The 12,291-nt window shown below is 66.6% G+C and overlaps 1 protein-coding gene across 6 annotated transcripts in view; it reads right to left on the bottom strand.

Moving 5' to 3' along the window:
• The window catches only part of AGRN (agrin), a 33,759-nt gene that overhangs the window by 3,557 nt on the left and 17,911 nt on the right, over window positions 1-12,291 (bottom strand). For all 6 annotated transcript variants that reach the window (XM_058552558.1, XM_058552559.1, XM_058552560.1 and 3 more), the window contains 27 exons: window positions 10,159-10,374; window positions 9,825-10,049; window positions 9,513-9,737; window positions 9,120-9,326; window positions 7,806-8,024; window positions 7,536-7,730; window positions 7,240-7,440; window positions 7,009-7,157; window positions 6,824-6,929; window positions 5,917-6,033; window positions 5,671-5,835; window positions 5,337-5,480; window positions 5,107-5,231; window positions 4,872-4,977; window positions 4,440-4,772; window positions 4,225-4,362; window positions 3,650-3,777; window positions 3,386-3,500; window positions 3,180-3,299; window positions 2,743-3,102; window positions 2,371-2,569; window positions 1,808-2,023; window positions 1,108-1,337; window positions 881-1,015; window positions 583-679; window positions 310-474; window positions 58-169 (listed from right to left, as the gene is read on the bottom strand). In XM_058552558.1, the coding sequence (XP_058408541.1) occupies window positions 58-169; window positions 310-474; window positions 583-679; window positions 881-1,015; window positions 1,108-1,337; window positions 1,808-2,023; window positions 2,371-2,569; window positions 2,743-3,102; window positions 3,180-3,299; window positions 3,386-3,500; window positions 3,650-3,777; window positions 4,225-4,362; window positions 4,440-4,772; window positions 4,872-4,977; window positions 5,107-5,231; window positions 5,337-5,480; window positions 5,671-5,835; window positions 5,917-6,033; window positions 6,824-6,929; window positions 7,009-7,157; window positions 7,240-7,440; window positions 7,536-7,730; window positions 7,806-8,024; window positions 9,120-9,326; window positions 9,513-9,737; window positions 9,825-10,049; window positions 10,159-10,374 (4,748 nt within the window). The remainder of the gene's footprint in view (window positions 1-57; window positions 170-309; window positions 475-582; window positions 680-880; window positions 1,016-1,107; window positions 1,338-1,807; window positions 2,024-2,370; window positions 2,570-2,742; window positions 3,103-3,179; window positions 3,300-3,385; window positions 3,501-3,649; window positions 3,778-4,224; window positions 4,363-4,439; window positions 4,773-4,871; window positions 4,978-5,106; window positions 5,232-5,336; window positions 5,481-5,670; window positions 5,836-5,916; window positions 6,034-6,823; window positions 6,930-7,008; window positions 7,158-7,239; window positions 7,441-7,535; window positions 7,731-7,805; window positions 8,025-9,119; window positions 9,327-9,512; window positions 9,738-9,824; window positions 10,050-10,158; window positions 10,375-12,291) is intronic.

Genomic DNA, 12,291 nt, shown 5'->3' with positions numbered 1-12,291 from the left:
GTGGGGCTGCCACGCCTCGGGAGGAGGAGGAGGGGAGGCCCCCCGCCGGACGCTCACCGGGGACTCCCCCAGCACACGGGGCCTGTCGCCGACTCGCATGGCGCCCTTGCGGCCGCTTCGCTCTAGTGAGACCCTGGTCCAGGTGCCCAGGGCCACGGGCTCCTTGCTCCTGGCAAGGAGGGGGCACAGTGAGCAGGCTCGCGCTCTGCCAGCCTGCCCACCAGGGGACCAAATGACCCTGCCGCCTGCCCCAGCCTTGTCCCCACCCCAGGGCCAGGCCGGCCCCCATGCCCACCCACGTGGGCACACCTGATGACCGCTGCCCCTTTGCCCAGGTCATAGCGGAACTCCAGATGGTGGTCATGCAGCGCCAGTGACACGAAGTCCCCCTTGCCGTCCGTCTTCTGCCCATTGTACAGGAGCAAGCCGCTGGGTCCGCGGGCCAGGAACACCACCTCCAGTGCCATCTTCTCCCTGGGGTCACACAGGGTCAGGTGGGGGCGCCTTGATGGCCCCTCACCCCACAGGCTGGGTGGGGGTTGGGGGGATGCTTCCCACATCCGCCCCTTCTGTCCCACTGACCCCAGGTCCCGATCGAAAGTGTGAAGGCCTTTCAGCTCCAAGTAGGAGAAGCCGTGAAAGTCGGCCAGGAAGGGCCGGGGATCGTCCCGCTCTGAGACTGTGGAAGACAAAACAGGGGTCACACAGGGTGCCGGGCTCTGACCCCTGGGGTCCCCTGCACCCCCACTGCTCTGTGGGCCCCGGGCCTAACTCACTCCCTAATACTAGCCTGAACCCCAACCAGAACCCAAACCCGAATACTTGACCCTAACCTCCCATCCCCGCCCTCCTCCCTGCCCCACAAGCCCGGTGCCCCCACCTGTCTGGCAGAGGGTGCCCCCTCGTCCCAGGGGGCACTCGCACTTGGCCTTGCCCTCGGGCAGCACGCGGCAGGGGGCTGCCCCATGGCAGGGATTTGGCTGACAAGGGCTCTTCTTGTCGGCACAGGTGGGGCCTGGAGGGAGACAGGATGGGGTCGCAGGAAGCTTGAGCCCCCACCCACAGACACACAGCGTCCCCAGCACCGGGCCCAGGCCCCACTCTCACCGAAGCGGCCGGGTGGGCACTGACAGTGGAACATGCCGGCCTCCAGGGCCTGGCATGGGGCCCCGCCAAGGCAGGGGCTGGGCAGGCAGGGGTGGTCCCCGCACTCGCCCAGGCCGGAGCTTCGAGTCACAGCCCCCTCCCAGTCGTTGAGCTCCAGCCGCTGGTTGTTGATGTCCAGCAGGCGAATGCAGCCCCGGAGGCCAACTCCGACAGAGGTCCGCTCGAGCACCCTGCACCAAGATGAGGGTCAGGGGTCAGAGGCCAGAGGCATCATCTCTCACAGCCAACTGTAACGCTGGCAGGCCCCCGTCAGCCAAGGTCAGGGGTCAGGGCTGCTGCTCCTCATCCCCACCCCTCTTTTGGGTGCTCACAAGATGGCCAGTCCCACAACGGGACAGAATCAGGAAGGGAGTGGAGGGTCAGGGTCGGGACTGAGGGTCGGAACCAGCCCAGGCCCTCCTCCTTGGTGGTCACATGCCAGCCTGGTCCTCAGGGATGCCCCCTCAGGTACGACAGAAGCAGGAGCAGGGTCGAGGGCTGGGGTTGAGGTCAGTGTTCCTGCCATGCCCACACCCATCCTTCCACCCCTTTGCTGTGCGCAGGGAGCCTGGGCCCCCTGGATGCTCCCCACAGGAGTCAGGGATCAGGGCCAAGGTCAGGGGTCTGGGGTCAGGGTCACCCCACCCTTCTCGATGCTCACACGGAAGCCTGGTCCTCTGGGACACCACCCACAAAGAGGTCCGTGTCCAGGTTGAGGCCATCGGTACCACTGGGGCTCTGGCCCAAGACGGGGGTCTCACCGTCCACTGAGAGTGCTCCCTGGCGCCAGTGCCGGGACAGCTCCAGGCGGTGCCACCGGCCTGGCTCCACGGGCACCGAGCTAGTCAGCACCGCGGGCCCCGAACCTGTGTCGAACCTGGGGGGTGGGAGCAGGTGGTTGGGACGGCCAAGGGAGCCAAGACCGCGCCTGAGCTGGTGCCTCCCCCAGCCCTGACCTGCCCCCCCCCGGCGCAACCTGAGCTGCACGTGCCACATACCTGAGCTGCACACACCCCCTGCACCTGAGCTGCATTCGCCCTCTTCCTGAGCCACTTGCACTCCCCACCTGAGCTACACTCCCCCCTGCACCTCAGCTGCATGCGCCCCCTTCCTGAGCTGCATGCACCCCCACCTGAGCTGCATGCACCCCCCACCTGAGCTGCACACATCCCCTGCACATGAGCTGGTACCTCCCCCAGCCCCGACCTGCCCCCCGGGCCCAACCTGAGCTGCACGCGGCCCCCCAGCAGCGCCAGCGCCAGGAAATCCTTGCCCTGGGCATTGCCGTTGTAGAGCAGCAGCCCCTGGGGCTCCAGTGCCCGGAACTCCAGCGCCAGGCGCAGCGTGTGGTAGGCACGCAGGGTGGGCAAGGCCAGGAAGGAGTGGCCCCCGAAGGCCAGCGCAGAGCGGGAGGGGCCCAGCGCTGTGGAGACAGGGAGGGACTGCTGGGGGTGGGGGACCGGGCCATCCCCCAGCTGAACCCAGCCCTGGCTCCCACGCCTCAGCCCGCCCCGCCCCCCCCAACGTGGCCCGGCCCCACCTCCAGCCCTGGCCCCCATCTGCCTGCCCGTGCACCTCCAGGACTGATGGTCATACCTTTTTCGCAGACAGTGCCCACCCTGCCCGCTGGGCAGCTGCAGGTGAAGCCTCCACCTGAGCCCTGGTCCTGGCAGGTCCCCCCATGGAGGCAGGGGTGGGAGTCACAGGGTCTTGGGGGCTGCTGGGAACCTGGGGGCAGGGGCAGGCGTCCAGGCACACGACTGGGGGCAGTGGTGGGGGGCCGGCGTGTGGTGGGGGGCGCTGTGGTCTTGCCAACGGGCTGGCTAGTGGGACTGGGGTAGAGGTCCCGAAGGGTCACAGCAGCAGAAGGCAGGCGGGCCACAGTGGTGGCTCTGGCTGTGGCCACGGCAGGGGTGGCTCCCGTGGTGGCTCCGGTGAAGAATGCGGGAAACCAGTCTGAGGGCAGGAGAACTGTCAGAACACGGGGCAAGGCACAGCGAGGGCTGTAGGCAAGGGGCAGCTCTGGCGCTCACCAAAGTCCATGAAGCGCACGTGCTCCTGCAGCGGCCGCCTCACCCCCAGGGACCGGCGTCTGGACACCTGGATCTGCCGCAGCAGGGCCCGGCCCACGTCTAGTGCCTTGAAGGCTGTGGCTGGGGAGGAGGGGACACTGAGCATGGTGGAGACCGGTGCAGCCCCCTACCGTCTTCTAGGAGGGACCGGGCAGGGTGGGGCTTACTGGGGTCAAAGTGAACGTCCACAATGGCTCGGACCGAGTTGCCGGGCCCCAAGTCCCGCAGACGGACGCTCCAGAAATCCTTCTTAACTTCCGAGTTTCGGAAGAGGTCATCCAGCTGTGGGTGGGAGTGGGTGAGGGATCTGGGCAGCCGCCCAGGTCAAGCCGTCAGGCCCTCTCGCCTTGGCACTTGTTGGGGTCTGTCCTGGGAGGAAGGCCAGTGGCTGGACAGGGGCTGCCCCCCAACCCCGTGGGCCCTGCACCTACCACACTCTCGATGCTCCTCGCGGTCTCCCCAAACAGCTCTGACTTGGGGTCGGCCATCTCCGGCGTGTAGAACAGCTCCTGCCCCTCAACGGACTCGAGCTCTAGCACACCCTGGAACACCTTGGTGGCTGCAGGAGAGGTGGCAGTGAGGCCCTGCCTGGCACGTGCCCGGCCTCTGGGCCGGCCACGGGCACAGGCCCCAGCAGCAAGCCACGCGGGGTGCAGGACAGGTGGCGGTTAGTCAGATGGCCATGAGGTTAGTGGTGAGTCGGGGCAGGGCTGGCACCAGTTACCAAGCAGACTCCTCGGAGTGATGCCCCAGGCCAGCTTGCGACAGGAGAGACAGGTTAGCCACAGGGTCCTGGACACCCGCATGTGCGCAGGAGCCGAGACCACACGTGTGTGTGTGCATATGCTGAGTCCCCAAAACCATGCACACGCCTGTGCTCAGATTAGAAGACCATAGACCCCGGTGCCCACCTGCTGGGCAGGCCTGCTGCCTGGGAGGAGAAACAGCATCCCTGGCCGAGTCCAGGCTGCTCCTCACGCTACACCCCAGACCCGGCCCCACTCACCGGGACAGCTGGAGCCCTCTGCATCCAGCGAGGGCGTCTTGCCATCAGAGCAGCAGCCCAAAGGCGAGTTGTAGCAGGAAGCCCTCTCGATGGGCGGCCCGGGGCTCACAGCACTGCCACCCTCAGGGGGCTCAAGTCCTGGGAAGGCATGGTCTGAGCCCAGCCCCCTGTGCAGCCCTCCTGGGCCCTGCCCCCCATCCCTGAGCCTGGCTCACCCCCGGAGCTGGCCCCGCTGGCCTCCAGGTCCCCACTCAGCTCCTCATCGCCGCTCCCATCAGCGCTGCCAGATTCACCAAAGGCAGACGAGGCGAGGCTGGCAGTTGCAGGGGAAGCCGTGGGAGGCATGGTCAGCATAGGCCTCTCGGTGGTCCTGGGGATGCTGGCAGTGGTCCAGGATCGTGATGAAGGTCGAGGGGTGGGCCGGCTGTGGGGGGTGCTGCCGGGAGCCAGGGGGAGGGCGCTGGGGGGGTGTGGCAGTGCCCTGCTCGGGTCAAGCCCCGCAATGGCCACAGACACGGATGTGGGGTGCGCACCGGGTGCAATGGCCTCTGTAGGGAGAGAAGAGTCCAGGCAGGGGGCCAGGGTCAGGCAGCAAGGGCAGGGCCAGGCCTTCCGGGTCAGTTTTGGGGCAGTGGGTGGGGCCTCACCCTGGCAAGAGCCGAGGCTCTGGATAGAGATGTCCAGGCCCTGGCGGCAGGCGATGGTCCTCAGCTGGCACTCGTTGCCATAGGTGACTCCATCTGACCCACAAACCTGGGGCACAGGGCAAGGATGCTGGAGGAGGCCCCACCCCACCCCTGCTGCCCTGCGCACTCCCCACCCCCTCCTCCCCGTGCACTGCCCAGCCCCGCCGCCCTGCACACTGCACTCCCCACCCCTCACCTTGGTCTCGTTGGCCCCCAGACAGGTGGGTGTTGGGCACACGCAGTGGGCGGAGCCAGCCTCCTCCACACAGGACGCCCCAAACTCACAGCGCATCCCAGCACAGGTCTTGGGTGCAGGGGAGACTGGGGCACAGATGCGGGGGACCCCGCTGGCTCAGGAGGCCCGGCCCCCATGATGGCCCCACCCCAGCACAGGAAGCCCAGGTTGGTGCCAGGCCAGGCCCTCACCTGTTTCACAGCCAGCAGGGCCCAGGGCACGGCCGTCTGGACACTGCCCGCACTTGGGACCGGCCACCCCAGGCTTACAGGAGCACAGCCCGGTCATCTGCTCACAGTCATCTCGCACGGCCCCCAGGGGGTCACAGCTGCAGGCTGGGGGGCGGGGAAGCGGTGGGGGGGACCTGAGGTCTGCGCCTGGCCTCCCTACCAGCTCTGGAGCCCGGATCAGCCCCTGCCAGGTGTGGGTCAGGCCAGGGCCTGAGCAAGTGAGACGAGGGGCACAGTGACAGGGTGACAGACGGGAGTGCTCGGCTGGGGACCGACTGTGGGCCCTGTCACTCACGGGTACAGCCGCTCCGGCCATCAGTGACGATGCCACGGAAGTTCCAGAAGCCGGGCTCACAGCGGTCACACCGGAGGCCCCCCACACCCGGGCGGCAGGAGCACTGGCCTAGGGCGGGGTCACAGGTGCTGCCATAGGCGCCGTGGGGGTTGCACTGGCACGAGCCTGCAAGGCCAGGACAGGATCGGTCACTGCAGCTGCACGGCTCTGCCTGGCTGCAGGTCAGGGCTGGGCTCGGGTACTCACTGGGGCAGCCAGCCAGGCCCACGCCTCGGGCGGCAGTGACGTTGTCCAGGCAGCAGCCGTAGGGGGTCTGGGTGCAGTGTGGGGGAACTGCAGGTGGCAGCGGTGCCAAGGTGGGGCCTGCAGGGAGGGGCAGGGCTTCAGACACCATGCAGTGCTGGATGCCCACCTGGACCCGGCCACCACCTCTCAGCCCTCCTAAAGCGACTCCCACCGGGGCCCGAGCTTGGAGCTTGGGTCACAGGTGAAGACCCACACCACATACGACGACACGTATGGACACGCAGGAACACACAGAACACCCAAAGATCATGGACATGCAGCCCTGTGCACACATGTACAACCAGAGCCATGCACGCTCGCATTAGTGTCTGTGAACTGGCACATATATGAAAACGTGTACACACACATCCAACCACGTTCCTCCATTCACACCCCCGTGCAGACACATGCGCAGGCACACATAAGCACACACACGTGAGCACCTGTGCACATACAAAGGTACAAAAAACATGACATTTACTGGATCTCCGTCAATCTCCCCACACGAGAAAGTGCCCAGGGTGTGGGCCTTGCTGACTCTGCTGCCTCCCTGCACCGAACGCAGCCCAGCCTAGCACACAGTAGGTGCACACTTGCTTACTGACAGACACACGTGTTCACACACCTCGACTGCACAAACATGGGTATGCACCAACGTGGCACACTTAAGACACAACACACGTGTCCATACACGCCAGCCACAGCGCACACGCAACACCCATGAACAGAACAGTACACTCACATGCCTCACACCTGTGTGCACACACTTTTGAACGTGCACACGTAGGGAACATAGAGGCTGCTATACATATGCACAAGCATGTCTGTGCTGGCACCCACACCAGACATGCCCTGCATGCCCGCTCACCTCGGCAGGCTCCCTGAGCTGTGACGTACAGTTCTCGCCCTGACTCACACCTGGCCTTCTTCAGCTCACACTCGGTGCTATAGGTGACCCCGTCCGAGCCGCAGACCTGAAGGGGTGGTATCAGTGTGGGTGGCTGTGGCCCTTCCTCGCTGCCCACCCGGAGCCGGGTGGGGTAGGGGGCTCACCGGGCTCCTCAGAACGCTCTGGCAGCTGAAGTCGCAGACACACGGCCCGTCCTCCCAGTCCTCGTCCCAGACGCCGCCGCGCTGCCGGCACAGTTCCTGCTCACACTCGACGTCGTCTCCGGAGCCAGAGCCTCCTGAGCCGCACTCAACTGTAGGGAGGAGGCCGGTCACCCACCGGGTCCTGGTTGAGGCTGGCGCCCAGCAGACTACACCAGTGGCCCCTGAGCTTACCCTGCTCACAGGGCCCCGCCCGGGCCTCCTCGATCCGCGTCTGCTGCTGGCAGGCAGCCTCGCGGAGCTCACAGGCACTGCGATAGGTGACGCCGTCGCTGCCGCACACGGGGCCCAGCGGGGGACGCTCACACCGGGGACACACACACTGTCCGGCCAAGCACACTGCCCCGAAGGCACACACCATGTCTCCACAGGTCTCTGCAAAGGATGGAGCCAAGCAGGGGTCAGCGGACCGCAGCTGGGGGAGGCAGGGGAGGTGCCATAGCCCACTCGGCCCCCATGACCCCACTCACGGCAGTGTCCGGCCGAGGCCACGTGCAAGCTGATCTGGCGTGTGCAGGCGTGGACGTGTAGTTCACACTCACTGGCATACGTGAGCCCATCAGAGCCGCACACGGGCTGGGCCGAGGCCACACACTCGGAGGGGCACACACAGCGCCCAGTCTTGGCCTCGCACAGAGCTCCAAAGCGGCACTGCCCACAGCGGTCTGGGGAGGAGGCTCCGTCACCACGGCGACCAGGACCCACCCTCCTGCAACAGGACCCACTGTCCCACCACTGACCACAGGGTCCTCTGAGAGCCACTCGGATCTCCTGCCCGAGGGCGCAGGCCGTGGCCTCCAGCTCGCACGTGCTGCCATAGGTGATGCCATCATTGCCACACACGGGATCATAGATGCCTGGACATGCCTGCTGGCACACGCACTCGGCTTCCCCGTTCTTCACAGCACACGTCGCCCCAAACGAGCACTGCACCCCAAGGCACGGGGACGGGCGCTGGTCTGGGGGCGACATGGGCATCAGTGGCCCCACCTGCTCCCCCAGGCTTGTGCCCAAAGCCCTCAGCCCCACGCAGCAGACCCGCTCCCAGGGTGGGGATGGCAAGGAATAGTGGACAGGGAGAAGGGCTGATGCACAGGACGCAGCAGAGAAAGGGACAGACACGACACATGTGGACAACGACAGACCCAAACGGCCCAGTGCCTGGCACCAGTGCGGGCAGGCTGTCCCCAAGACACAGGAGCTTCCTGTCGGCCCACCGTGGGTGGTGGGAGGGCCTGGCTTACCCAGCCCACCCAGGCTACTGACCCCTGACGACCAGCAGCCCGGGACACCCATGCATGCATGAGGGGCTCTCTCCCCGTGGGGGGAGAAGCCTGCAACCCAGAGTCACACCCAGGGCCACACGGGGGAGGAGGTGTCTGTCCACTTGCTCTGAGGACCACAAGGCCAGACAGCAGCGAGCCACCCCCCCCTGCCATGCCAGGGGCAGACCTCGGGCTGCAGGCTCCTGGCGGCAGGCGCAGTACCTCATCCTGCCAGCAGGTCAGGCTGGAAGACACAAGAGGCGGAGCCGAGAGGGAAGGAAGGACAGAGGAGAGGAGACAGACAGACGCAGAGAGAGAGACCAGAAAGATCGACAGACCAACTGACGGAGACAGAGTTGGAGGTGGGCAGAGCCACAGCAGCCCCAGCCCACATAGGACACGCCGCCTCCACCCTCCACTGGCCCCTCAGGGCCCAATGAGACTCTGCTTCCAAGGGGGCTGCGTGTGTCCCAAGAAGGAGGGACCCAGAGGACCTGAGGGCTGCAGGGGTTGCAGGGGCAGCTTGGCCATGTGCACGGACCAGGGGGCCTGCACGAGGACCCCAGCCTGCGCCCTGCCTCCCCCCAGGAGCTCCAGGTACCCTCCTGACGCTTCCCCCTCCCCAGAGCCCGTGGCAGACAATAGCCCCGCCAGGCCTCCCGGAGTGACCAGCCCTTGCCCACGGGCTGAGGAGGAGCGTGACTCAGGATGGAGATGGCATGTGATGACGGGCGCAGGGACCAACGTGGGCGAGCACCTCCAGGCATGGACCCCGCCCACAGCGCTCACCACACGGGCCCGGGTGCTTGACGAGGATGGAGCGCTGCTGCCGACACTCGGCCTGCTGGCGCCAGCAGTCGTTGTCATACGTGCGCCCATTGTGGGCGCACACGGGTCTGTAGGCCCCGTCACAGATGACACGGTCGCAGGAGCAGCGGGGGCGGCCTCGGCGGGACAGGCACACGGAGTTGAACCTGCAGGCTTCTGGGCACTGGTCTGGGGGGTGCCAAGGGGATCAGAGAGGCCAGGGTGCCTCGCCAGCCCCCACCATGGGACGTGCAGGGGAGCCATGGGCACAAGAGGTGGGGAGAGGGGACCTGCAAGACCCGCCCGAGAGGGTGGGGACAGGCAGGGTGCAGGTCACAGAGTGGCAGGGCGGGGCTTCCCCCAGGAGCCGCCCACCTCGCGGCTGGCACTGGCCCGAGCGCACTTTCTGGAGGAGGAGGCCGCGGGCAGCCCCGGTACGGCCCATGACACAGTCACTATCGTAGGTGACTCCATCGTCCCCGCACACGGGCGCCCGCCGGGGAGGGCAGCTCTCGGGACGCAGGAGCATCTCAGGGCGCCGCGTGCGTGGGTTCACGCGGCAAACGCGGCTCAGGTCGTCGAGGGCGCCCTGGCAGGGATCTAGGGGCGAGAGGGTGGAGGTCACGGCGCTGGCGCCCGTGCATGTGCACACACAGGTCACGCTACGTGCGCGGGGGCAGGGCTCACCACACGGGCCGTCGAACTTCTTGAAGACGTTCTCCTGGCGGGCGCAGGCGCGGCGCAAAAGCTGGCACTCGCTGGGGTAGTCCACGCCATCGCTGCCGCACACGGGGCCCTCGGGAGCCTCCCGGCAGGTGGTGGGGCACAGGCACGTGGCCGTCTGTCCGTCCGGCAAGCGGGCACAGGTGCTGCCGAAGCTGCAGGTCACGTTGGAGCAGGGGTCCTGGGACCCTGTGGTGGGCGGGGTGGGGTCACGCTGGCCGCACGCCCCGCCCCCCGGCGCTCCCCGGACAGTCGCCCCGCCCCCTGCGGCCGCACGCCCCGCCCCGGCCTCACTAACCGCATGGCCCGCGGCTGAGCAGGCGGATGCGGCGCTGCTGGCTGCACTGCGCCCGCTGCAGCTCACACTCGTTGCTGTAGGTGGAGGCGTCCGAGCCGCATACGGGCGCCACCACCGGGGGGCAGGCGCTCTTCTTGCACACACAGGAGGCTCCGCCCGGACCCTCCGCACTGGGCTCGCACACTGCGCCAAAGCCACACAGCATTCCTCGGCAGGCTGGGGGTGGGACGGGAGGGGGGAGGTCAGAGCCCCGCCCCTGCCGCCACCCGGCCGCGGTCATCTGTGCACGCGGCCCAACGTCCGCACACCTGCTGAGACCGTGCAGTGCACACGGTTCATTCATTGACCCCCACGGACCATTCACACATGCACATGCGTGTCCGCACGTGTTCACGCTTGCACTCTCGGGAACACGTGTGTGCCCATCGCCGCCATGGACACGCTCCTGCGCGCTCACAGGGCCTGCCCCCCCCCTCAAGCCCCACCCACCGCAAGGCTTCCCCGCCAGCCCTGGCCCTTTCTAACGGTAGAGCCTTCTCTGCCCTCCAACACCCCACAGCTGTGGAGGGGCATCTCCCGGACCCTGCACCAGCACGAGGCGGGCCAGGCACCCGCTGCTGACCCACCTCAGTGGGAACTCTCCAGGCAGAGTGGGAAACAAACAGCCCTGGGGCCAGTGCTCTCAAAGGACACCTGCCCTATCCCCAGAACACAGCCCTCATCTGACTGGGGACCCACCTCTCAGAGCCCTGACAACTTCCTAGGAGCCGCTCCAGTGTCCACCACCACCCCTGACCCTGGTCACCTCCCCATTGACCAGCGCTCCTGCCTCTCATGGACGGCCTCAGGTCACACAGCTATGGGACGGGGGGTCAGGTCACGAGCTCCACCCTGGGGGGGAGGTACCTCAACATTGCCCTACCCCCAGGCTCCCTCCAGGTCTCCCTTCTCAGATCTTCCCTCTCCTGCTTCTCCGGAAGCCACCCTTCCCCGGAAGCCACCCTTCCCCTCGGGCCTGTCCCCATGTGGGCTCTGCCTCTGCAGTCCCTTCTCTGCCCACCTCCCCACCTTCCACACCCCCCACAGCCAGCCTCCCCAGGCCCACGCTCTGCTGTGGCTCTTGATGTGGCCTCCTCTGAGGTTCCTGGCCCTCCTCCCCCCACCCAGCCACAAGCTGACTGGGGCATCTCTCCGGGTCCCTCAGGCACCCCCAGGCCTCATCCTCCCCCACCTGTCCTCCTGAGCCCCCACCTCAGTAAATGTCCCCACCCCCACACACACACCTGCTCATCCTGCTGCCCCACCTCACGCTCAGGGAGGCTGGGCACAGGGCTCTGCAGACCTGGCACTGTTTCTGTCACATTCTAGTTCTTCACTTTGTAGCTGAGGGCTGCAGCACACATGCTATCACCGAACCTCTCCAGCAGCCCAGCGGGTGGCTGCTCCTGACCCTCTGCTTCTGGACCACATCCCCGAGTGCAGGAATGAAGAAGGCCCAGACATTTAAACCCAGAGCCGTCTGGGGCAGGGGGCAGGCTGACTCCTCAGGACCCCCACCCAGAACTGCACACCCACAGGCCGGGCGGGCCCATTAAAGCTGCAGCTGTCTCCATCTCATAAATGTTTAATTGGGTCCAATTATCATGAATAAGTTATGGGGGGGCCGGGAGGCTCCACTCCATCACCTCCCAGCAGGCTCAGGAAGTGGGGCTGAAGGAAGCACCTTCAACTCAGAGGAGGGAGGAGGGCTGGCTGCACAGGGAGCTAGAGCTAGTCATTGCCACAGCAACAGCCCACCCCAGGCTCCTGCCTGTCCGTCTGGTCGTCCCTGCCCCACCCCACACAGGCTGAGTGAACAGGGGCCTGAGACAAGGGCGGGGCCCGTGTGGACTCCCCAGCCTCCAGTCCCTAGCCCACCGATGCTCCTGCCCACCACCCCCAGACCCTGGAGCCAGGCTGCCCCCAACGCTGCATCCGTTTCCTGTGAATGGGGACAAAAGAGCACACAAACAGGGTGGTTGTGAGGCTGAATGGGCCCAAGTCTGCAAAGGCTTGACGGTGAGCAGCACCAGCTGTATGGGGTGAGTCAGCTGCCACCAGAACCACAGTAACAACCCATCACTACAGCGGCTC

The sequence above is a fragment of the Diceros bicornis genome, chromosome 13 (assembly GCF_020826845.1).
Source record: "Diceros bicornis minor isolate mBicDic1 chromosome 13, mDicBic1.mat.cur, whole genome shotgun sequence".
NCBI lineage: Eukaryota > Metazoa > Chordata > Mammalia > Perissodactyla > Rhinocerotidae > Diceros > Diceros bicornis.
This window is presented reverse-complemented; position numbering and strand designations above follow the sequence as displayed.